Below are 24,574 nucleotides of genomic sequence, written 5' to 3'. Positions count from 1 at the left end.
GAAATGTTGACTTAACAATATCCATTGATTTCTAATTTTATAGTTACAAATGCCAATACAAAATCATTAACTTTTTGTAACTATGGTTGTTACATTATCTATACCTGTATATTTATTTTTGCTCTGGTTGTTACATTATCTATATCTGTATATTTATTTTTGCTCTCTAGTCAGCTACTTAATCTACAGATGAACAATACTTATTTCTTAGACTCCAATGATTCTATTCAAATCTAATCACTGTTATTAAGATATTTTAGCTAGCATCATTTGCTTTACAAAATTAATGCCATTCTTATTTTTATGTAGTAATTTTATTTTTCTGTTGCTCAATACTTTATTAAATTTTCATGTTCTACATTGAGCTGTTGAATGAAATACTATTACTTGATTTTTAAAACCTTTCTACATCCTAGTAAGTGGCATTTCAAACCATTTTTCTTCGTAAAATATCTCATATTAATCAATTTTCTGTGAAATTTAGCATATCACCTTTATTATCAGTAAGTCCTTATTAGAAGCAAAATATTTTATATCTTTAAATCTGTTTTACATACAAACTAGTTAAAAAGGAAAATGGAAACTGGGTTTCCAGGATGTTACATGGTGCTATTGTCACAATATTGCATTCAGTGCCTGAGGCGCACGGTTTAAAAAAGTATAAAGAATAATTTGATGGGAATATTAATGTTTCCAAAACCATCATGAGCAGGAACTGTCACCTTCACTCTGCATGTGACTCATAGTTGTAGCACCTGAATTGCAATAGTAAGATAGAGGGCTGCTGAAAGATCAGAACTTCACTGTGTAGTGTCTTTAGTTTCTTTGTAATCACCCATTAAAGTTTTTAATAAACATTGAGCATATACTATTGCGACACCAATATATTAAAATGTAATATGTAGATTTAATAAAATGTGCACGTAACAAAGGAAATCAGTATAATTCCTATTACATTTTTAAATAGTAATGACTTTGTCTGTTGATATGCCCAAAAAGCCCCAAACACGAATTCGTTTTTCTCTGCGGACAAGGGAATTAGGCTTTTTCTGTTTATTAGCACCAACCTAGCTAGGCTACTAAACACACTTCCTTTCCTTCATTTCAGAAATCAGAATATCTCTCTCTTATTGTGCTTATGGTCTGCCCATTCTTCCTGTTCACCCTGATGAATCAGAATCTTCTTTGAAGGTGGTAGTTAGGGAAGAGCTGGCTGGCGTGATAACCACTTAGAGTATCTAAAGCAGCCACTGCTGGTGGGAGTGGGAAGCTGTTCCAACTTTCTGGAAAATAGCTGAGGATCGATAACTAAACTAGAGTGTTTTCCATCTTAATTGACCCCGGAATTTCAATACTTGGAATTTATCCTTACTAAATTTGTCAAAGTGTTCATCTGAGTTGTTGTGATCTGAAAAAATTGTAAACAAGCTCAATGCCCCTGAAGAGAATGAAGAAAATGAGGGTATAGCTTTATTACTGTGCAACTATTTAAGTTATGTCCAGTAAGATCATTTAACAGCATAATAAAATGAGTGTTGAAATAATAAGTAATGGCACTTGGTATGTAGATTATGGTGACTTTTTTTTTCTAATTTACAACTTTTTTTCTATGTAGTAGAAAGAAATGACAAAGAAAATATATCAAAATTTTAACAGTAAATATGTTCAGATGGGGATTACATTTTTTCCTTCACATGTATATATTACCTTTCATATGTACATAGTCCCTAAAAATCTTTACTTTTCAAAAGCATATTCAGCTTATTTCAGGAAGCAGTTAGAGGCTTAAGAATTGAGTCTTTGTCATAATTGTGATATTTATCTTTATGAATGATAGAGATGTCACCAAATATACTTGGTGATTTCCCCTTGGCAAATGAACGTCAGAAGATTTTTCACAAAATCATGTCTATGATGCTTAAGATCTGTTGAAGAATTGTTACTGGCCTTGTGGGTATAAGCTATATCTTTCTAAATTGTGGATGGTTTTATGAAGAATAAATTCGAAGTTTTTTTGCATTCTTGTAGTTTCTTTTGTCCAAGAAGAGATGCTTAAATGCATTACTTTATTTCAGTTCAGTTTTTCCTTTTTTCTAATTATAAATCTAAGCAATTTTATATCGAGTTGTTTAATGAAAAAATTATTCAAGTACATGTAAATGAGTTAAAAGTAATTTGGAAAACAACTGTCTCCTTCTGCATACTGAGACATTAACTGTATGCCCGTTGAATTCTTACAATATCCTTAAATGATTAATTCAAATATCTTCTGCTTCAAGAAGTTTTCTCTCGTCTTCTCAACTGGATATGATCTCTCTATTTCTTCCCAGAAATTACAACTTTAGTTTGTATATCTTGCAGCATTTGCCGGGTTTTACTTATATTGTAGGACATATTTGAGTACTAGCTCTAGATTTCAGCAGATGGTAACTTTGAGTAGAATCTGTTTTTTTCTTACTTATTTTTGTATGCCTTTTGCCAGGTTCTTGAATACGGTATGTATTAACATTGCTGTCTGACTTTCTTGAAAACGTGGGTATTTCTTGTTGTTCTTATTCTTTTTTTGTTGTTGTTCATTCATTTTCCAGTATGAGTGTGTCTGAATGAATTAAAATTCAGATTGGAAATTCAGGACTATGGAATCAAGAGAAGGGTAGAATTTACTGCCTTGTTAATTTTGTCTGCTCCAAAAATGTTTTCTCTAAAATATAGTTTAATGTTGCCTTTAATTCATAATTAATGTATCCCTTTTAGGTTTAAGGGCAGAAATCTCCTTCAAACACAAATAAAAAGGCTTTATGTATTCTAAACACATTCTTTATGATTTTGTAGAGCATTTACCATCTCAGTCTGATATTTCCAGAATGCAAATCCTACTCATAAATTAGTCCTCATATGACAGATATTTGAACTTTTTATTTGTTCTTCTTCTGAAATATATCTAATACCATCATATCTTTCTTTAATTTCCAGGACCAAAAGCACACCCCCAAAGTACATCAATAGCCAAATTATTTCTGATTTACATTTACCCTATGTTTTTAAAAGCCAAGAGCCCTGTTAGCCTTCTTTGGGTGGGGAAACCCACTAAAATACTACTTTAATTTTAATTAAATAAAATTGAAAATTCAGTACCTCAATCACACTACCAACATTTTAAGCCCTGACAAGTCACATGGGGTTGTTGCCTACCTTTTTGGATAATGCAAATATTGTAGAGTATTTCCATCATTACAGAAAGTTCGATGGGGCAGCAGTGGTCTCCAATTTATCTTTTATATAACAGCTTTCGTAGACACTTGACACCAGCTCCATTCAAACTTCCAACTTCAAAACAGAGATGAGTTCTGGGTTTAGTTGCATTTTCCCTGAAAAATTTATTTTTTTCCTTATCATTTGTTTTGTAGTACTTTTTTTTTTCCTCATAATGTAGGCATTTTTCCAGTGCCTGAGAGCTCCCTGATTTTTCTGTTTATCACTGATTTTCAGAAGTTTGATTATGATGTGTCTGAGTGTGGTTTGCTTTGTGTTTATTCTGATTCGGATTCAATGAGATTCTTGAATCTGTGCAATGATAGAGCAATCATTAAATTTGGGAAATTTTGGAAATTATTTTTTTTTCAAGATTTTTGCCCTCCTGGGACTCCAGATGTATGTATGTTAAACAGCTTGATGCTGTCACATAACTCACTGCGGCTCTATTTAGTTTTTTCAGTGCTTTATTTCTCTGATAGATTTTGGATAGTCACTATTTCTACAACTTCACATTCACAAATCTGTTCTTGTGTGGAGTCTTATCAAGTGTAGCATCCATTAAGTGTATCTTTTTATTTTGATTATTGTAGTTTTCATCTTTAGATGATCCATTTGACTCTTTCTATCTTTAATTTCTTTCCTGGTTATAGGGCATGTTTTCTGATTCTTGGGATCTCTAGGAGTTTTTGATTGCATGCTGAAGATTTTATGTTTTATGTTATTGAGTGTCTGAGTTCTATATTTTTAAAAGAAGTGTAGTGGTTTGCTCTGATAGACTTTTAGGTTATTCTGGTTTAGTTTGATCATCTTTGGATTTCTTTCTAAGGTTTGTTGGAGAGGGCCAGAGTACCTTTTCCTGTAGGGATCCTTTATCCCCGTTACTAAGACCTGGCCCTTCTGATGTCCAAACTTGACGCTCCAGGGAGCCAATATGGACTCTGCACTGTTGCTGAGAGGAACTGAGTGATTGTCAGCCTTTTGTGGGTCTGGGAACCATTCGGCCCACAGATTTCCCATCACTTATAACCAGCTTCATAGGAGTTCACTCTTTGCAGGCATTTCCTAGGAATCAGCATAGTTTCAGGGGACCCCCCCCCCCCCAAGATAATTTCTGGAATTAGCTTTCTGTATAGCTCTCTCTTCTCTAGAAATCCACCACACAAGTTCCTGCCTCCTCAGGTGCCCTGAACTCTGATCTCTATCGCCTCAACTCAGGAAGGCCCCTGTCTCTGCTTTCCATTGCACACACACATGCATGCACGCATGCACACACGCACGTGCGTACACACACGCACATGCACACCAGCTCTGCAACCTGAAATAGGCCTTCCAGGCAGAAAGCTGGGCTATCCTAGGCCTTCCTTTTGTTTCTTTTCCCTCAGCTGTCCCGGCTCTGCACTGCCTGAGGTTTAATGTCTGAGAAACAGTTGTTTCATCTATATTAGCCTGGTTTTCTAGTTGTTTGAGTGCGGAGGGTTAATTTAATGCCTGTTATTCCATCACGGCAGAAAGCAGAAATCCTTCTTCAACTGATCGAAGATTCTTGTAACATAGAAACACGAGCTAAATCTTACACTATGAGTTAAAGCTTGATTTTGCAGAAAATGTTGAAACAATAATGTACAATGCTAGGAAAAAACTCTTTCATTATTATAAACACTGATAGAAACAGGCAAGTCAGTCTGTGTGAGACATTAGATACATGTAGATTTCAAGATGATTAAGACTCCTTAAGTAGAATTACACGATTGGCAGTTTGGAGTTACACTTATGAATCATCCACGTAGAGTAAAAGGATGGAGCCAGAGGAATCATGTTGACATTTACATGAGAATTCAGAGTACAGCTATGTCCTCATAGTAAATTTGACTCGGGGTCACTGTCAAAGACAGACCACCTGACTCTGTAAAACTAATCTATCCTAATCTAACAATTCTTGTGTGTTTGCATTCAGCTAATTTATGCCTGTCCAGGAAATAAAATGTGAACCTTAAGAATTATTTATTCTTGAAAGTAACTCTATGATGTATCTAAAAATTTTTATCACATAAGAGTAAAAAAAGAAAATAATATTATGCCTGTGGGTTGCATTACTGATGTTGGCCTGGAGTGGTAAGAAAGATAACCATCAATCCATTCTGGAGCCAAAAAAATGAATTTTTAGTTTATTTTTCCCCCAGTGTGATTAAAATACACTAGATCATATGAAGAAGCTAAACATTTGTTTAAAATAGATATATATGCCTTGATTTTTCTTGTTTCAGTTGATTCTCAGAGCATTTGTCTTGGTATGCAATAGCTTAAATTGCAAAATTAAAAAGAAAAATTATCAGCTTTCCTTTCGTTCAGCCTTAACCTTGAATAATTCATAAGGAACCTACCTAAATGTAGCTAAGGGGAAATAAAACAGGGCAGCAATGTAATCTTTGTTTTTAATGATGACGCACTCTTACTGTTTTTGTGAATAACTAAATGTTTATGAAATCAACGTTCGTTGTAAAAAGATATGTATAATGTTGAGTGTCCAATATTTAGTAAAATTTTAATAATCCAAGATGTGATAATTAACAGCCTAATTGGAACATTTTTATGTTACTTGGTCACTCTGGATTTCAGAAGTAGCTGGTTTAAATGCATAGTGAATAAACTTTCAAGCATATCCAATTTACATGCCTTAAGGATTTCCACCACTTTAATGGTCAATTTAGAAATGTCGTTTAAAATTGTTTTTTAAAAACAAGATGCATTTATTAATTATTTTTATAGCTATAAGATTTTAAAATAGATTCTTCATAGAAAAATATATTTGTCACTGATAAAATGTGTCAATTAGCTAATGTTCAACAATGATCATCAGTGTCACAGATTGCATCCTGGCTGAAATTTTATTTTCACCATATTGGTTTCTTTAAATTGTTAGGCATTTTAGAGAATGATGCCTGGCAAAAAAAAAAAAAAAAGATTCTTAATAAATATCGTTGAATGAACGAATGAATGAATTAATGAATTTTTAAAGCCTTAAAAAATCTGTAAGTGCTGGAGTACTTAAAAATAAAGGTTTAATTGATTTTAATTAAGCACAATTAAACACTCTGCCAAACTCAGAAAACAATTTTTAGGCAACATAAGAGCTGTTAGTTAAATGAATTTAAAATAATGTTAAGAATAGAAATTTCGACACAAATACCCCGGTCTACTAATTTGCTGATCATTGATGAAAACTAGCCACACGTGCTGATTTCTTTTTTGAAACTAACATTTGACATTAGCTGAATTAAATAGAATGTACAGAATTAATTCTGGTTAAATCTCTTATTTTCTAAGTCTCATTTTCCTTATGTTAAATTTTCCAGTTAATTTTTTTATTTTTAATACCTTTTTTTCTCTTCCACAGTTTTTAATGGACTGAATTGTTAGTTTCTGATAGGAGGCTTCTGATAATGAAATAGCCAATATGTCTACATATCATCGAAAATGTAGAAATAAAAATGCATGTTCTCAACAATGAATGAGGTTACTTTGTTGTAGTCCGTCATCAGACCTTGGCCATACTGGATTTACTTTTTCGATAATAGAATAAGGTGGCTTATTCCTCAAACTTGCTTCTGAAAAATTGATAGACTGAAAAAAAACCCACAAAAGGTTTAGTCGTTATGCCAAGCTGAATTCTGGATAAGTAAATCAGAATTTATTTATAACTATGTGCTAAGTGATCATAAGTATTTTCCTATTGCATTTTGTAATGCAACACTCACCATTTCTATTATAAATTTTCTTCTCAAGAAAATCAGTAACAGTTATGGATTTGAGGTTACCTGGTACACTATTGAAAAAGTGTTGAAAGCCACTGGTATCCATTGAATTTAATTATTTTCCTTTTGATTGTTGTTTGGTTTTTTTTTGTTTAAGGATTAAAACAAGGTGAGCCGACCATGACTGGCAAAACACAGACCAGCAATGTTACCAATAAGAATGACCCCAAGTCCATCAACTCCCGTGTTTTCATCGGCAATCTGAACACAGCCATTGTCAAGAAAGCTGACATTGAAGCCATCTTCTCAAAGTATGGAAAAATAGTTGGATGCTCAGTTCACAAAGGTTATGCGTTCGTACAGTACATGAGTGAGCGACATGCAAGAGCTGCAGTGGCCGGAGAAAATGCCAGGATCATCGCGGGCCAACCACTTGGTAAGTCACGCTTGGTTATGGATTTCGCTCTGCACACATCTGGATACGGTCTTGTTCTAAAGCCAGCACTACCATAAGATCCATCTCTTCTTATAGTACTTATATATTTATAATTTATGTTATTTTCTTGTTCTCATTTGTTTTGCATATGTGTCTTATTTTCTATACAAATTCATAAACGAGATCACTTCTGCTTGGTAATACTTGTTATCTCCACCAATCCTAACAGGGCCAGACGAATAAAAAATACACATCCTATTTAACTTTATTTGACTTGAAATGGTATCTATGTTCCAGGAAACACTAGCCTAAGCAAAAAATAACTTTGAATTTGTACATATAGCATTTGCTCTGAGGGGCTAATGTATCCTCCTCATTTCCTGTTTTTATTTTTTGGGGAGAAGGGATAGAAAATAGCAAAAGGACGTAAATCTTGAGAACTGGAAAAGAATTTAACCCCCTCTTTCTTATCTAGTCGGGAATCTTGTACATCATGCCTGTTCAGCCATGTGCATTAATTAGATTTATGTCTAACGTCCAAAGAATAATATCGTTTTATCAAGAAAGGAGAAATTATAATCTGAAGTAAAATGAAAATACCTACGAGAAAATATTTTGTAATAAATATGTAGGTAAAAAATAAAAATTAGACAATCTAATTTTCTACACAAGGAAAAAGTATAATTAATACATCAGTGATTCCTTAATTTACATCTCTTTTGCTGGTCAGTTTCATATATTAAACTATTTATACGACACCTTCTCTTGGATGTCCAACAAGCATCTCAGCTTTATATGCCCAGAACAAAATTCTTGATTTTTCACACCCCCAACTTCCTCCACCCTCAGACTTCATCACAGTAAATGGAACCCCCATTTATCAAGTTTTTCAAACAAAAACGTAGGTTAGGTGTAAACTCTGATTTTTCTCTTCCCCTCTATACTCCAGATATAATCCATCATCACATTTCTTGCCATAGATATATCCCAAAGTCGATCACTTTTTAAATCTATACCAATAGCCATCTCTTACAGGCCACTCTTATATCTCAGGTGGATTAGTAGAATAACTCCCTCACTGGTCTGCTGCTTTCTGAGCTTGCCAGAGTGTCCCTTTAAAAATGTAAATGAGGTTACGCCATTAACCTGCTCTTAAACCTCTTACAGCCTTTCCATCTCACCCATAATAAGATTTGTATTCTATATTGTTCCTACAATGCCCCACACTTCCACATTTTCAACTCTATCTCCTTCTTCCCTCTGCCTTGTAGCGTGTTAGTAATGCTGGCCGTCTTGATATGCCCAGATGTTCCCAGGTTGTTCCTGTCTCAGAGGCTTTGCACTTGCTGTTCCCTCTGCTCAGAAGAGAAGTCTTTGCTAATTATTTGGTCCCTGCTTTGTTGTGTGCTGTGCACGAATTTTGCTTACCCAGAGAGGCTTTTCCTGACCGAACTATCCAAAGTGAGATAGCCTTCTGCTCTCTCCCCTCCCCTGTCTGCTCCATTACTGTGCTTCTTACTGTTCTCGTAGCTCTCTTCGGTATCTGGAGTTGCATATTTTAATTTATGATGTTACCTCTATCATGGCCACGGACATAAAGATGAAGGAGCATATAAAGGAGACAAGCTAAGAGCATAGACAAATCAAGTTAGAAGAGTGTTAAGAATATTGTATTATCAAATTATATAACATAGTTAAGAAATTGTTTAGGAAAGTATGGAATAAAATGAGGGTGAAGTCGGAAGTAATAGTCTTGAGAGGAAAAAAAAGATGCTTTACGTAAGTTCTTGCTATAGACCCATAAATAATCGTAACCATATAGGAATATAGCACCCGGGATCTGAACCGGCGAACCCCGGGCCACCAAAGTGGAACATGGGAACTTAACCACTGTGCCACCTAGCCAGCCCCTAAATTGTTTCTAATAAGATACCATTTTTCATTCCCAGTCTCTCATCTTGGATCCTCTCTTGGTGGTGTTCTCAGGTTAATCTCTGGGGCATCCATCTTAATCAGCCTTAATCACACTTTCTTCCTGAATCCAAGGCAAAAACTTTCTATTCTTTTAGTTGAAATCTAGTCTTTCACTACTTGTGTCTAAGCTGAATATTGTTTGATGCAAAGGAAGTGCTTTATGACTTAACTAATAACTTTGCTTTTCAGGTCAAGTATCGCAATATACCCACCTTTTCTTAAACCATATTACTAGAAATTCAGGCAAAGGCATGTCTCCCGGTTCTTCCTATGGGAAGCTCGTTCCTCAATCAAGTCCAGAAGAAGATATATCCACTTCTGGCTTTAAATACTTAGTTTTTCAGGAAGTATTATCAATTTGTGGCTTTAAATACTATATAGTTGTGTGTCACTTAACAACAGGGGTACTTTCAGAGAAAGGTGTTGTTAGGCGATTTGTCATTGTGTAAACGTCATAGAATGTACTTACACAAACTTACATAGCATAGCCCACTACACACCTTGACTCTATGGCACTAGTCTTATGGGACCAGCATCATAAATGTGGTCCATCGTTGACTGAAACGTCATTATGACTGTACCTTTGTTTTTGTTTTTGTTTTTAAGATTTTATTTTTTCCTTTTTCTCCCTAAAGCCCCCCCGGTACATAGTTGTATATTCTTCGTTGTGGGTCCTTCTAGTTGTGGCATGTGGGATGCTGCCTCAACGTGGTTTGATGAGCAGTGCCATGTCCGCGCCCAGGATTCGAACCAACGAAACACTGGGCTGCCTTCAGTGCAGCACGCGAACTTAACCACTCGGCCACGGGGCCAGCCCCTGTACCTTTGTTTTTGGTAACAGAGGACAACTTAGATTTAGGTAAATCACTTGGATCTTGAATCTTTTGACTCTCCAATAAACTCTTTATGATTTGCAACCCTTCACACCCTTAATTTGAAGTGAATTGATTATGGATCAAATAATAGACCACTGTGATATGAAACTGATATTAGCTTCATGTACTACGAGCTATCTAAGCATGCTTCTTTCCCTTTAGAGAAAGAAGGAATTAATATTGATCAAGCCATGTGCTGGGCTAGTATTTTACCTATATTATTTGATCTCAGTGCACACTAAGTATCTTCTTCTAAGTAGAAACAATCTTTTCATATCACTACATGTTTAAAAATCATTATATATATAATTCAGAGACCAGAATTAAACATCAGTATTACCAGAAAAATTAAGCATCATAATGAGGAGTTTTTATAGTTCTGTGGAGATTATAGATATATCCTTCAGTTAAAAATAGGCTATGCATGTGTCGAAACCTAGCATTTCTTAAATGGAAAATGTTAATAGCTATTTTGCTTCTGCAAGTAATGGGGACACTGAAGGATTTTAAGTTTGGAAGTAATATGTTGAAATGTCTTTTATTGAAAGAATAATCCATCAGCACCTGGATGGGTAGATTTTGTTGCTGTAAGACTAGAAAAGGGGACACGTCTTGGGAGCCTACTGAAAGAATTCAGGGTTCCAATTCTGGAAATGAAGAGGGAAAAATGAGGAAAATCAGGTAGGATCAATAAGATCTAATAACTTGTTGGCACAATGGGTGAGAAAAAGAAAAGAGAGAGAAGAATCAAAATGATTCCCATATTTCTGGGTTCAATTTTCTGTTGGATAGTTTTGCAGACCACTAGGATGATGGAGAATGATTTCCTAAGGAAAAGCGGTTTTCTTCTAAGACAATAGGCTCTGGAGTGAATAGATGTATTAAGGTTAACGTGAATGCCTGAGGCTATCCAGGTATATGTATTTAGGAGTATCTTGGATGCACAGGTCCAAGCTAAGAGGAGACATTTGGACTAAGATTAGAGTTTTGAGAGTCATCAACACAGATAGTGTTAAAACTTTAGAAATGGATAAGCTTGTCAGGGAAAGTATATAGCGTAAGAAGAAGATTTCTGAAGATTTTTTCTGTTGAGAAAATTTTAAGTCAATAAAAAGAACTTTCCTTCTGATAAGCCTTCTGAAAATCTAAATCCAAAATATTTTCTACACAGCTATTCGAGCTGTAGTTACCGTGGCTTTCCTCAGTTTCCCGTAGTGGATGACTACCTTCTGAGCTCAGAGTCCTTAAGTCACTTTTCTTAAACTGCTAATGATTTCTAAACTTCCAAGGCCATATGAGAAAAAGTTCCTATTGATTCTAATATTTAAAAATCTCATTTATGAGAGCTTATTTTCTTTCCACACCAATGTCTGCTATACCCAATGCCATCTGCCCAGCTGAGTAGCAGAGAAAACTTTATCTACCTTGCCAAGTTTCATTATCTGTCTTTAATAAAACCATTGGCATAAAAAGAAATGTTCCTCAGACCAATTGCAAGTGAACCATTGCAGATCTGGTCAGGGTAATTTTATTCACTTGACTACATTAGTACACCTGAAGAATTTAAGAACAAGAATAACATGTACCTACATTATAAAATATTCTTTTTATCTTTCTGGAGAAAACATCTTTTAATTTGAAATTATCATCAAATTCTGATTTGAAATTTTAAAGTATCTATTTTATCTTCTTTTCAAATTCATATAAAATGAGAAATTGTTTTAAAAATCACTGAATCCCAACTGAAAATTGCATTGCATTGCATAGCGTAGCTAGGGGAGGTCCGAAATTGGAGCTCAAAATACTGGGACTTGAATCTGGATTCTGAAAGTAGGTCATGGTCTAAGGTCTTGATTAACTTCTCTCCCTATGATTTTTATTCTTACTGTGTTGACAGAGATTCCTAAATTCTATACCATAACCCATGAAAAATCACCTTGGATTAGTTCAATGGTCCATCCATTTTATCAACATGATAATGAACCCAAGGAATGTTTTATTGAATGCAAAATTTGTTTCCTGAGGTTATTTCCCTTAAAGGCATATACCACACAAGGTTCTAGGTAATTTCATTTAAGCTTATTTGCAGTAGACTTCTTTGCTGCAAACATTTTTTCCTGATAACTAATTAGCCATAGGGCAAATGTGCTGTAAAAGATAAAATAAGGAAAAATAAAAGTGACATTAAAAGGAATATAATGAAACATGAAGAATGAATAGCAAAATTAAAAAGACTTTATTTTAAAATACGAAATATTTGAATACATTTAAAATCTGTGTAGATTCATGGCAATACAGTACAAAATACTAATTTTATTTTGTGAGTTGTACCTAAGCATTTGTCTTTGAAATCTTTCACTCATAGTATTATAATTTTTTTTATTCTTTTGGCTTGTTGATTCATCTCTTTGTTTGCCATCCATCACACTTCTTTTTTGCTAAAATTTCATTCATTGAGAGGTATCAGTTCCAAATAGTAGGATGCATATTTGCAACTGAGCTCTGTATTGTGTTGCGAAAACCCTTCTACACTGTTGTTTGTCCTTGGCGTATTGTCACATGTCCCTTGATAGATGTTCCAAGGTTCTATGAGAAATGTGAAGCTAAGATTGATGTAATATAAAATTGGGAGTACTGCATCAATGGAGAAATGAAGCCAAACTGTCAACCTGTTATTTTATCTTTTATGGCAAAATTGTCTTACAGCCAATTAGTCATGCCGAGAAAATACTTGCAGTGAAGATGTTTAGGGCAAAGAAGATTACAGTGGAAATACCAGACACAACCACTTAAACTAATAGTTAGGGTGGAATTTTTCCCTTGGAGTTAGACTTTTATACATTTATTACTCCAGAGCAATTCAACAGAAATACTTATTTCTTCAAACTGCCAAGAATGTCTCCAGTTTTTTGGTTTTTTTTTAACCTGTGATCAAGGCATGTCCTAGACCTGACTGTCAGGTAGACATACTTATTTTGGGTGCCTTTCTCCCCTACTTTATGCTATTTTCTTTAAAATTGATGCCTTTCTTTCTCAGTTAACAGACTCCCCAGGCCGTGACACATGATTCGAAATCATCATCTCTTCTTTTCCCCATTGTTGTCTCCTCTTCTCATTTCCTCCTCACGATTGGCTGCCTGAAGAAATTTGCCTGATAAATACCCTTTATCATATGTTTGAGATATGATAATTGAACACATTAAAGGATTTCAAATGAATAAACTGGGTGGAAAGATGGATAGTTGGTATTGCTGTCTTCCAAACAGCCATCACAGCACACCCAGTGGATATTATACAGAAAAGGAATCATGGCTGACACTTAATTTAGTTGCTTTTATACATTTTCAGTTCTTCAGCACATCTTTTGCACTATGGTGGAAAAAGGATATCCCTTTTTATTCCTGGCTTCCTGCCTTTGATATGTAATGGGGGATTGCTAAACCTTCTGTGGAAATGAACATTTGATTGCATTTTAATCCAAGTTACTTGGGGATTCCTAAAATATCAGAATCTAGCCAGGAGATTATTCTGAATATTTTTTGTAGAAAATACAATTCTATAATGTAAAACTCCTGATGAAAATACATCTCAGTTTGGTTAATTTATTTCAATAGAATTTAAATTTAAAAAGGTGAAATACTAAAATATCCTCAATATTTCATTGAATTTGGATTCTAAATTTTGTTAATATTGGAAATGTTGATTGCATTTTTAATCTAAATTTACACATTCCAACTTTTTCTTGTCAAACTTGTTCCGTGAAAGGTGAAACAAGCTTTTTAAATGTTTAATACTGACAATTTTTATATGAAAAGTCCCACATAAAGTGTCCTTTTGTACCAAAATATCATGCAGAGGTTGGAGACCAAGTCTAGAGCAGTGGCGATGTCTGCTGATGACACTGGCTTGATTACACACGTGCTATAAGTAAACATTTGTAATGTCTTCTTTTAGATTATTTCACTGTTATGCTGCTTGCGAAAGACACAATTTATGAACTTAAGAATTCAGTTATTAGTAGTAAGAGGAACCCAACACAAAAAAATAATTTATCTATAGAAATCATTCTTCCTCTGAAACCTGTATCCAGATTCTTATTGTTGAGGAGCAGTCTAGCTTAGAAAAAGAATACATAAAATAGAGAAATTAATTTCATTACGTTATAAATGTAATGCTGAAGGAATTTGAAGAAGGAGCGTGATGAATAGAGACTGTTAATTTTAAAGTAAAGCTAGTTAATATTCTTAATTCTTACCGTGAATGCATTGGTAGAAGGGAAGATAATGGGGAGCAATGGTAAAGATAAAAACAGACAAACGTGTAATGATCCGTCAGGTGTGCCCCAAGAGTAATGGATTTCAGCTACCATTTTGGATCGAGAGTGCTCTTTTGAAAATACAAATCTAATCCTGTCACTCTCTGCTAAAAACTTTCATTGATTTCTCATTGTTCTTAGGAAAAAAACCTGAGACTCTCACTGTTGCCTGTAAGTTTCCACATGATTTGTTTCTCGCTTGTCTCCGGACTTACATCATTGTACTCTTTGCCTGGCTTGGTGTTCCATCTAAATTGACTTCTATTAGTTCTTTGAACAAGTCATCTTCTTTCCCTCACCAGGACCTTTGCACATGCTGTTTGACTGTGTAGAATGTCCTTCCTTACCAGGCTCCCCAGCAATTCACCTCACTTCCCTTCACTTAACTATTCATCCTTCAGATCTCAGATCAAAAGTCCTCACTTTAAGGAAACCTACTTTGGTGCCTCATACATGGGTGGAATGTTTTACTTCCTTTGTGAACATGTATACTATCAGTTATATTTGTATATTTACTATCTTGTAATTAGTAGCTGTTCCTTCCCCCTCTAGGGTTAGTTCCTTGAGCGTGTTGACTGCATATGTTTATATTGGTCTTTTTAGCACTAACAGAGTTCTGACATGTCTGTGGCAAACGCTCAGTACGTATGTGCTGGATGAATGGCTGGAGGATTGGAGGAACAGGTGGGTTTCCCTAAAGGGCTTCTCCCCTATTGAAAAGAGCAACGCAAGAAGATGAAAACAGAGAGGAAAAAGGAGGAGGAAGAAGAGGAACGGGGGAGAGAGAAGGAGCAGGAGCAGTTGCATTTCCCTGGAAAGCAAGTAGCTACAGTTTGGGGTTGCTGTAAGGACGAGGCACTGTGCTCTCCTTGTAGGGTGACTAGTGTCAGGGAGAAATTCCCCTGCTACCCTCTTGACTTCTTATGGCCGGACTAATAATAGAATTGTCATAAGACCAGAATAAGAGGAGAAAAAACAATTTAGTATGTATGTATTGGGGATCATAAAAATGATGCTCTTTGACATGGGCAAAGCAGGCTGCTTTTATATCTTTTTACACATACGATAAATTTGTGAGGACAGGACAAAGAAACTTAGGTTTAGGGTACATAATAAAGGAGGAATTTAAACAGAGTTTAGGCTTGAAGTACTAAATTAGTAAACTTAAACGTGCTTTTATTTACCAAAGATTATTTTATATCACGTTAACTTGAAAAATTCTGGGTTAGTTTCTATTATAGTTAGAAATAATTTATGTAAGCACTTACTTTAAGTAAAGGGAGCTCTTTAAAAACTAGTTTTGATAATATCATCCAGAGATAGAAAAATACCGTATTTATAATAGATATACATATACATGGACAGACATAAACAAAGAAGTAATAGCTTTTAATTTTAAGTTTAAGCCACCTGGGGCCAGCCTGGTGGCTCAGCAGTCAAGTGCTCGCGTTCCACTTTGGTGGCCTGGGGTTCGCTGATTTGGGTCCTGGGTGCAGACATGGCACCGCTTGGCAAGCCATGCTGTGGTAGGCGTCCCACAAATAAAGTAGAGGAAGATGGGCACGGATGTTAGCTCAGGGCCAGTCTTCCTCAGCAAAAAGAGGAGGATTGGCTGAAGATGTTCGTTCAGGGCTAACCTTCCCCACCTCCAAGAAAAAAGTTAAAAACAATTAAAAAACTGTAAACCGTGAATCAGCTGCATACAAAACTCACTAGTTTATAAATAATAGTGACTCTGGCATGTGGAACACGTTAAGGTTACCTGCTTGAAAGTTTTTTTGTTAATATTTGTGGGCAAGACTTTTAAAATTCATACTTGCCCTCGACAAGAAGGCTGTGAATTAGATTTTTGGGTAAGAGAGCTTGCATTTATAAATGGAATACTTTCCACCTTTTTTTTTTCCCCTTTAACCTCACTCTTTACCAATTGAGCTAGCCAGGCTTCCATCCAGGTGACCGTGGGCTGTTATCTCCTGGGGTGTTGACATTCCAAAGACATGATAAAATTTACAACTTCAAAGGACAGAGAGAAAAAAATGCAAGTTTCTTTTCCTAAGAGTTTCAGGATAATTGCTATTTAAATTTTTCCTGCTTTTCCTATGTGTGGGGTGATTATACTTTCAATGTCCTGATTTTGGTTTTTAACATATAGCCGATTTAAAGGATCTGCCAGTCTGGCCATTGACAAGTAGGATCTTAACAACTCAAACCAATAGGCCTCTTATGGTTTAACCACGGATGCAAGAGGTGTCCTCAGAGGAGAGTGCAAAGATGCAGCCCTCACCACATCCAAAAGTTCACTCTCAAAGGATAGTCTAAGAAAGCAGAGGACTTCATTGCACAGGCAGTAAGGATAGTGCGGTAGAAATGCTGTCTCTGGCCTTCCACAGGAATGTGGGGCACCTCCACTTACAGACCTGCTAATCGGTGACATGAGGTGGGCACTACTGGAATGGAATTTCCCAGCACTAACAAGCCACAAAGGTGGAGATGACAAAAGCCCCCTGTGGACTGGGACACCTTATGACAATTTCCCCTGAGAGCTGGCACGGCTGGACACAGAGAGTGCTGCTTGTGACACCTGTCTCAGACCCCCAGTCTGTTTCATTGGCCACCAGGTACACTCTGATAATGCACCTTCTGGAGGATGGACAACAGAGAAAGTATTTTCACTGGTCCAAAAGCCAAGTTCTCAGGGCATAGAACAAGATGGAAGGAAAAACGTCATCTGGTTTTTATGCAGAGGACAGCAAAGGTCGCCTGTATAGACGTGGGTCTGTTGAGATCTGTACTCACCTGTCTGTGAGGCCAGCTTGAACAGCAGGCTTATCCAGGGCTTGTACCTGCTGTCCTGCCCTGTGGTTCTTCCTGCACATGACAAATTACACAACAGACAGAGACAGAGGAAAACAATGATCCTCTCTGGGAAGAAAGGATCAACAAAAATCAAGAGCACTCCTTTAGAAATACCAGAGTCACTAGAGTTCCAGGAAACTAATTCCACAAATATTTTCTCCTGCTAACCAAAGTTGAGAGAGAGAGAAAAAAAGATTCTCACCACTTTCCTTTTCCTCGGACCCCACAGACAGAGATCTGGGAGGCTGACATGGTAAGAAAGCTATTCTTGTCGGCTTCCGTGTCAGATGCCCCAGGATCTCTTGGCTGCAGTAGTCACAGGGAGAAGGCAGTTTCCCAAGTGGTGATTCTCCTGGCTGGCTCACCAAAACCCTCCCTGTTGCTTTATCCCTCTTGATTTCTTATGGCTGGACTAATAATTAAATTGACACAAGACCAGGTAACAGGAGAAAAACCAATTTAATACATACATATTGGAGATCATAAAAATGATGCTCTTTGAGATGGGCAAAGCAGACTGCTTTTATACCTTTTTACACAAACAGTAAATTTGTGAGGAATGACGGAACAAAGAAACTTAGGTTTGGGGTATATAATAACAGAGGAATTTAAAGAGTTGAGGCTTGAGTTAGTAAATTAGTAAAAGTAGCCAGGTTTGCTTATGCAGGCTTCTCAGCCCTGAATGCTCTAGGTCTTTGGCATAAGGATGTCTGTCTCCTGGTGTGGGGAGGGTACCTTTCACGTGGGAGATTTATTTCCTGCTTTCAGGGAGAATAGAGAAAGGAGGGTCAAAGTGCCTTTTTTTATTTTTATTTTTTATTTATTTATTTTTTGTGTTAGCTGCTTTTCAAGTAACTTTAATTCAAAGTAATCAATATGCCATTGTGGGATATTTTGGGGTGGCCTGCCCTGGGCCCCAACGCTAGGTATTCAGTCTCTTTAAAGTCAGATAGCTCAGATGTAGCTGTTCCATAGGCCTGATTTAATTTTTTTAAGTATAATCCAGTCCTTTTTAAGCATCAAATCTTAACATGTATTCATTTCATTCAAAGATTATAGTAAATGATATATTGGTTTAAAGGAACAGTTTATTCATGGAAAACTTTGTCTACATTCCTTAAAATGGCATCCTTTCATAGTTTTCTCTTATTTATAGCTAGATATTTGCACAGTCCTTCTTCCTTGTCAAGGCTCTTTTAAGCTTTGATTCTGACAACAATTCCAAGAGGTGAGTAACAGGAGTATTTATGCCCATTCTGCTGGCTAGGGACTGAAGCTCAGGGAAGTTCACCTGCCTAATATCACACAGACAGTGCTGTAGCTATCAAACTCACGTATTCTGACCCTCATTATTTTCACTATTCTTGTCAGCAATTCTTTTTCTATCATTGTATCAGTGGTGCGACTGTACACTTTGTCATCCAAACCAGGATACTTCTGCAAGTGAGAAAGGAGGGTATTAATGATTATGCTGTGACACCAGGCTTAAACCAGGATGGTCCTGGACAAACGTGAAGGTATGGTTCCTAGCGTCTATTGCATTTGTCCTTAGGACAGACTTGTCGACTGACCTGATTGTTTTCGTAGGACACATATCATCTAGTATATTAGTTAAGGTGTACCAGCCTCAGTATTGGACAAACCCCGACATTTTGATAATTAATACAATAGAAGTTTATTTTTTCCTTACCTACATTTACTTTTTGCTTACACGCGGTGCCCTGAGGAGGAGATGGGGTTGGGGTGGAGGCTCTGTTCTCCTCTTTTATCCAGGGGCCAGGCTGTAGGAAGTTCTGACAGCTTTCAGTGAGTGGCTACCATGGATCTGGAAGGAAGTCAGACCAGCAGAGAGGGAGGATGATGCTCTGGCAGTTTTGTGGTTCAAGCCTGGGAGTGGCGCTCATCCTATCTGCCTACATTCCATTGACCACACCGAGATGCAAGTGGGGCTGGGCGGCCGTTCCCACCAGTACCTGTGTAAGCAGGAAGAATAGAAATCTTTGGTGCGCAATTGGCTTCTTTGCCACATGTAGTTGAATGACTTGGAGAAGCTATTCACTAAGAATTCATTTCCTAACCTGTCAAATGGAAATAGTAGGGCTTAGTTCAGAGCTAAGGCAGAACTCACATTCACAAAGTGCTTAGAACCTTTCCTGCATCTGGTACGTACCTTGTGTTAAAAATTTCTACACGGAGATTTCAGACTCTGAAACCATTCTAGTTCTAGGAGATATCCTCTGTTTCCTTCACTGCGGCATTCTGAACAGACTCTGAATAGGCAGTGCAGGCAGGCCATGAGAGCAGTCAGTAATTTCCGGGAGCAAGAGATTAGCTCAGGCGATTACAGGTGGGGTGAGAGATGACTCTAGGGAAGGAAAGGTTTCAAATGAGTGTTAAAAGGATGGGTGGGGATGGACAGGTAATTCCAGGTGAATGAAGCATTACACCTGGAGCCAGGCACAAGAGAATAAAGCCCTGTGGATGAAGAAGCGGGCTCCTGGAGAAGACGGGAAGGAGATAAGATTGATGCCAGGTTGTGGAGCATCTTGAATGTCACACTGATGAATCCAAGTGTGCAGAAATACTTATGAGATAGTATTTGGTGTAATGGAAACTGTATTCAAAAGAAGATCTTATATTAGTTAACTATCATTTGACCTGCTCTTATGTTTTCATTAGTAACATTATTTAAGATGCACACTGAGTTCCTCTTACTGTTGAGATATTCATTCACTTATTCATTCACTGTCAAATAATTATTAATTCACTGTTTTAGCCAGGATATCAGCTTGGGAGAGGTCCTCTGAGAATAGAGATTACACTCAGATTTAGTGCAGTTGTTACAAGCTGCTTGTTGTTATTTTATATTTATTTACTTCTTGTTGTTGTAATATAATTATCTGTCATTAAGTAACATGGTGCCTGTATTTTGCAGTTTTAGTTGAACTATATATAGCAATACGTGTCTTTAGAGCAGCGTTTCCTAACCTTGGCAGTATTGAAATTTTGGGCGTTTGTTTTGGGGGCATGGTCCTGTGAATTGTAGGATGTTTAGCAGCATCTCTGACTTCTACATACTGCATAGGAGTAGCGCCCCCTCCCAGTAGTGACAACCAAAAGTGTGTCCCACTATTACAAAATGTCCTCTGAGGGGCAAAATTGCTGCTAGTTAAGAATCACTACTTCAGAGTAATCATACCAAACTCCATTAATTCAGAAATGTTATAATAGTTTTAATCAAGATAAACTATATGAAAACAATGCTTTGCATTATTTTGACAATAACTCATCATTTATAATAAAGATAGATCTTTTTCATTTGTCCAGAAAGCAAAACTCTCTATGTGCATTTCAGAGCAATTACAGTAATGTGTTTACAACCATAGCTTACCACTTGTATCACCAGTTTGTTTTAATTCTTACAAAGACAGACATCAGGAACAAATTTACCTGTCTATACAGTTAACATGTTTGTGTTTACCGATTTTTAACAACAAAAAAGCTTTTTTTAAAAATGCCCTTTCTCTTCACATCTTTAATATAATGTTTCTTCATGATGTGATTTTTTTCATTAAATCCTTCCATTGAAACATTTCAGATCACCACTAGAAATTATAAAGAAAAAGGTGTTGTAAAAGTGTTAAGTGAAAAATACTGAGTTCCAAGACTATTCAGACACTTAGGATGATGTTCAAATATATATTATTCAACAGTACCACTAAAAGCCTCTTACAACTAAGAAAGTAAGAGTTGCATCATCACTTGTTGATGTTTTCTCTAACCAATGCATTAGTTCTGCCATTACATCCGTCTTACTCCGTTTTGGTAAGTATTATTCTCCTGGATGCGCCTTCAGGTACAAATTAGGCACAATGTCTGAACACCTAGTAGGAGCAGACTGATAGAGAGCCTGGGATGAAATGATAAGTACAGATAATCATTTTGGACAGCATAGTCTATTGCAGATCCCCTTGAGAAGGGCACAAACCTTGTGGGGGCTTCTGAGGCATGAAAATTTTGTAGAAAACATCCAAAGAATGCTGCTAGTAATAAAGAACACTTCTAGCAAGACACCATCATATAAACCTAATACCATTTGTACTGATAAAAAATGAGAAAAAGTCTTTTAGCTTTTGCCTCTAAAGAACATATTGTCATCATACTTTCTCAACTTGATAGTTTGTCAAAGCTTCCACCTCGCAAGATATGTCATAAGTTAGCCCTTCAGCTAATTTGAACATGAGCTGCAATGAGAATATGAAATTTGGCTCAGTAAGTCTTTGGCTTTTTCTTCCTTTGAAGCTATTCGGCACTCCAACTTTCTTTCTCCACTAAGGAAATATCCAACACATCCTTATATTTTAAACAATCAATTTTCCCACAAATGTTATATTATCCAGATATTCAAAGTGGTTGTCAATTGCACAACATTATATTTAGAGGACCATTTTATTTGTTTTCAAAAATCTGTTCACAAGGCTGTGAATGATCTTGAATGATAGCCCTGAGTGGAGGTGTAAAGAATTGCTTATGAGATAGTGTTTAGTATATGTCACTTTTATTTCCTCTTTTCTGTGGTTGACAGAAATATGTTGCCACTCAAACAGTAGATTTTAATAATAACATTTTCATGAATATGTTATTTTCACGCATCAACCTTCTCAAAGAAGTTCAAGATTCACTCTATTACATTTAAAAAATTGTCTTCCCAACATCCTTCATGGAAACTAGATAATTAATTTCATTAATGCCATTTTACACATAAAGAAATTCTATAATGTACTGAATGTTAAAGAGAACATATTTTCATGAAGACAAAAGTCTTGGAACTTTCTTTTAACGTTTTTCAAAATTATTCTGTTATTCCTTGTTATGCAAAGTATACATATAGTATCTGGTAATTGTTTAATAAGTCTTAATCGTTTTCCTTCTTCCATCTTCATCCTCATCCTCCCTTGTTTTCAGATAATAAGTATTAAATACAACGCTCTGTGGACTGCAAAGCACAATGCACATTTCAGTAATTAAGCAGAGCTACTTAATATGCTGTAAACAAATGCTAATTAACAAACTTGCACGATAGAGTGAATTATAGAACTAGTGGTCTGTCAACCAGGGAGATACATGACCCCACATATGATAGAAAGGCTGGGGGATTTTCTTTATGTCTCTAAAATTGGCTATTTGACTCAATCAGTGAACCTAAATTAGTGAAAGCAGTGGTAGATACTGTTCGTGAGCAATTTTTTCATGAAGACTATCACTGGAAATTTCTGAGCAGCGCTTAGAAGGATCTTATTAGTTCTAACTTATTCCCTAGAGCAAAGCTGGACATGATAATAGATAAAATACAATACCTCAATTTTTCCTTTAATCTTGTTGATAAGATGTCTGAAAGTCACTTGTGAATTTCAATTGATTTCAGAAGACTGTACTAATATGAACATTTATTCTCTCAACAGTATGCGTGAAATTGTGTTAAATGCTTGCCAACAGATATTAAGCTCTAAAGGGGCAAAGAAACATATTCCACACAAAAATAAAATTAAAGTAAAGCCAAATATAAAGTAAAATAATACAATACAATATAATAGATGACTGCCTTTGGAAAATATCCTAATTGTGGAATAATAATTCACCATTCCAGCTTTCTTTCTCCACTAAAGAAATATCCAACACATCCATATATTTTAAACGATCAATTTTCCAACAAATATGTAAAATATGTATACATAAAGTAACATGCAAATGAAGGTGGCAAATACAAGATAAAGCATGATATAATGCAGCTCAAGTACCATAAAAGGGTAAATTATTGTAATTTTTTCAGGGCATTTGTGGAGTGAAATATGCATGTCTGAAATAAAGTACAATAGAAGGTGGAAAATATAAGATAAGGCATATTGTAATGCACACCATCGAGTGCTACAGGAATTTTAGAAAGAAATACAGTATTGTAAGGTTGTTTGGAGAAGTCTTCCAGGAAGTAGATTTGAATTAAAGAACTTGGAAATAATCTAGAATCCATGGCAAAAAATTAGAATATTAAACCTCAATAAAATCTTTAGATGCTGCAATTTCTAATTTATTTGAGTTGAAACTAAAACAAAGAAACTGAAATGATTAGCTTCCAACTATTTTGAAAGATGCTAGTTAAGATGACAGGCTCTTGACGCAGGCTTCTCGTGTTGGATTCTTCGCTTCTGCTTCCTAGTTGCGTAATTTGGGGCAAGTTACTGAAGGTCTCAGCGCTGTTCCCTTGTCTTTAAAATGGAGACAATCATAAGAAGACCTATCTCCTAGAGTTGTTGTGAAGATTAATTGCATCGATATATGTAAAATGCTTAAAACATTGCCTGGGCCCTCTGAAGTGCTATAATAACCAAAGGCAAATAAGAGGGGAGACATCCTATGAAATCCTGTTGTTCAGTGGTTCTCAAAACCTTCTACAAATGAATTCAGAAAACTGGAATCCTAGTCGTAAATTTTCAGCTTCCTGGAGGTGTTGAGCCCACACAAGAACTTATCCTTTCTGGGCTCTGCTTTCCTCCTATGCAGGGAGATCATGGGCTGTAAATTCCCCAGGAGGCCTCGTATTCTTCATGGTTTGTGCTTTTTCTGTCCTCTTGAAGAAATCTTTGCCTACTCCATGGTTATGAAGACATCCTCCCATGTTTCCTTCTAAGGGGCTTTTTTTTGTTTGTTTTACCATTTACATTGAGATTTTAATAGATCTGGAGTTGAAGTTTTTGTATGATGCGTGTTAGTAAACTAGTTTACTTATTTCTATATGAATATGCAGTTAACTCAATTTTTTGAATAAACCATTCTTTCCTCACTGCACTGAAATGTCAGTTTGGACACAGAATAAGTGGTATAGCATAAATATTTATATATAATATAAAATATATTTTATATGTAATTATAGAATTTTATTTAATATCAATTTGTATAATTACATATATGCTATAGATATACTGTAAATAGTGCTGGTACTACTGTAAATGGCACCATTTTGGACATTTCATTTCCTAATTGTTCATTACTGGTACATTTATTGATATACTCATAGATCTTTTAAATTCAGTTATTAATTCTAACAGTTTACTCT

At 35.9% G+C, this 24,574-nt stretch overlaps 1 protein-coding gene across 31 annotated transcripts in view; it reads left to right on the top strand.

Moving 5' to 3' along the window:
* The window catches only part of RALYL (RALY RNA binding protein like), a 674,426-nt gene that overhangs the window by 295,813 nt on the left and 354,039 nt on the right, over positions 1 to 24,574 (top strand). For all 31 annotated transcript variants that reach the window (XM_070222092.1, XM_070222081.1, XM_070222086.1 and 28 more), the window contains one exon: positions 7,165 to 7,443. In XM_070222092.1, coding sequence (XP_070078193.1) covers positions 7,188 to 7,443 — 256 coding nt within the window. In that variant the 5' untranslated portion in view covers positions 7,165 to 7,187. The remainder of the gene's footprint in view (positions 1 to 7,164; positions 7,444 to 24,574) is intronic.

Source organism: Equus caballus, chromosome 9 (assembly GCF_041296265.1).
Source record: "Equus caballus isolate H_3958 breed thoroughbred chromosome 9, TB-T2T, whole genome shotgun sequence".
Lineage (NCBI taxonomy): Eukaryota > Metazoa > Chordata > Mammalia > Perissodactyla > Equidae > Equus > Equus caballus.
The sequence above is the reverse complement of the archived record's forward strand: the minus strand, read 5'-3'. Positions and strand labels throughout refer to the sequence as shown.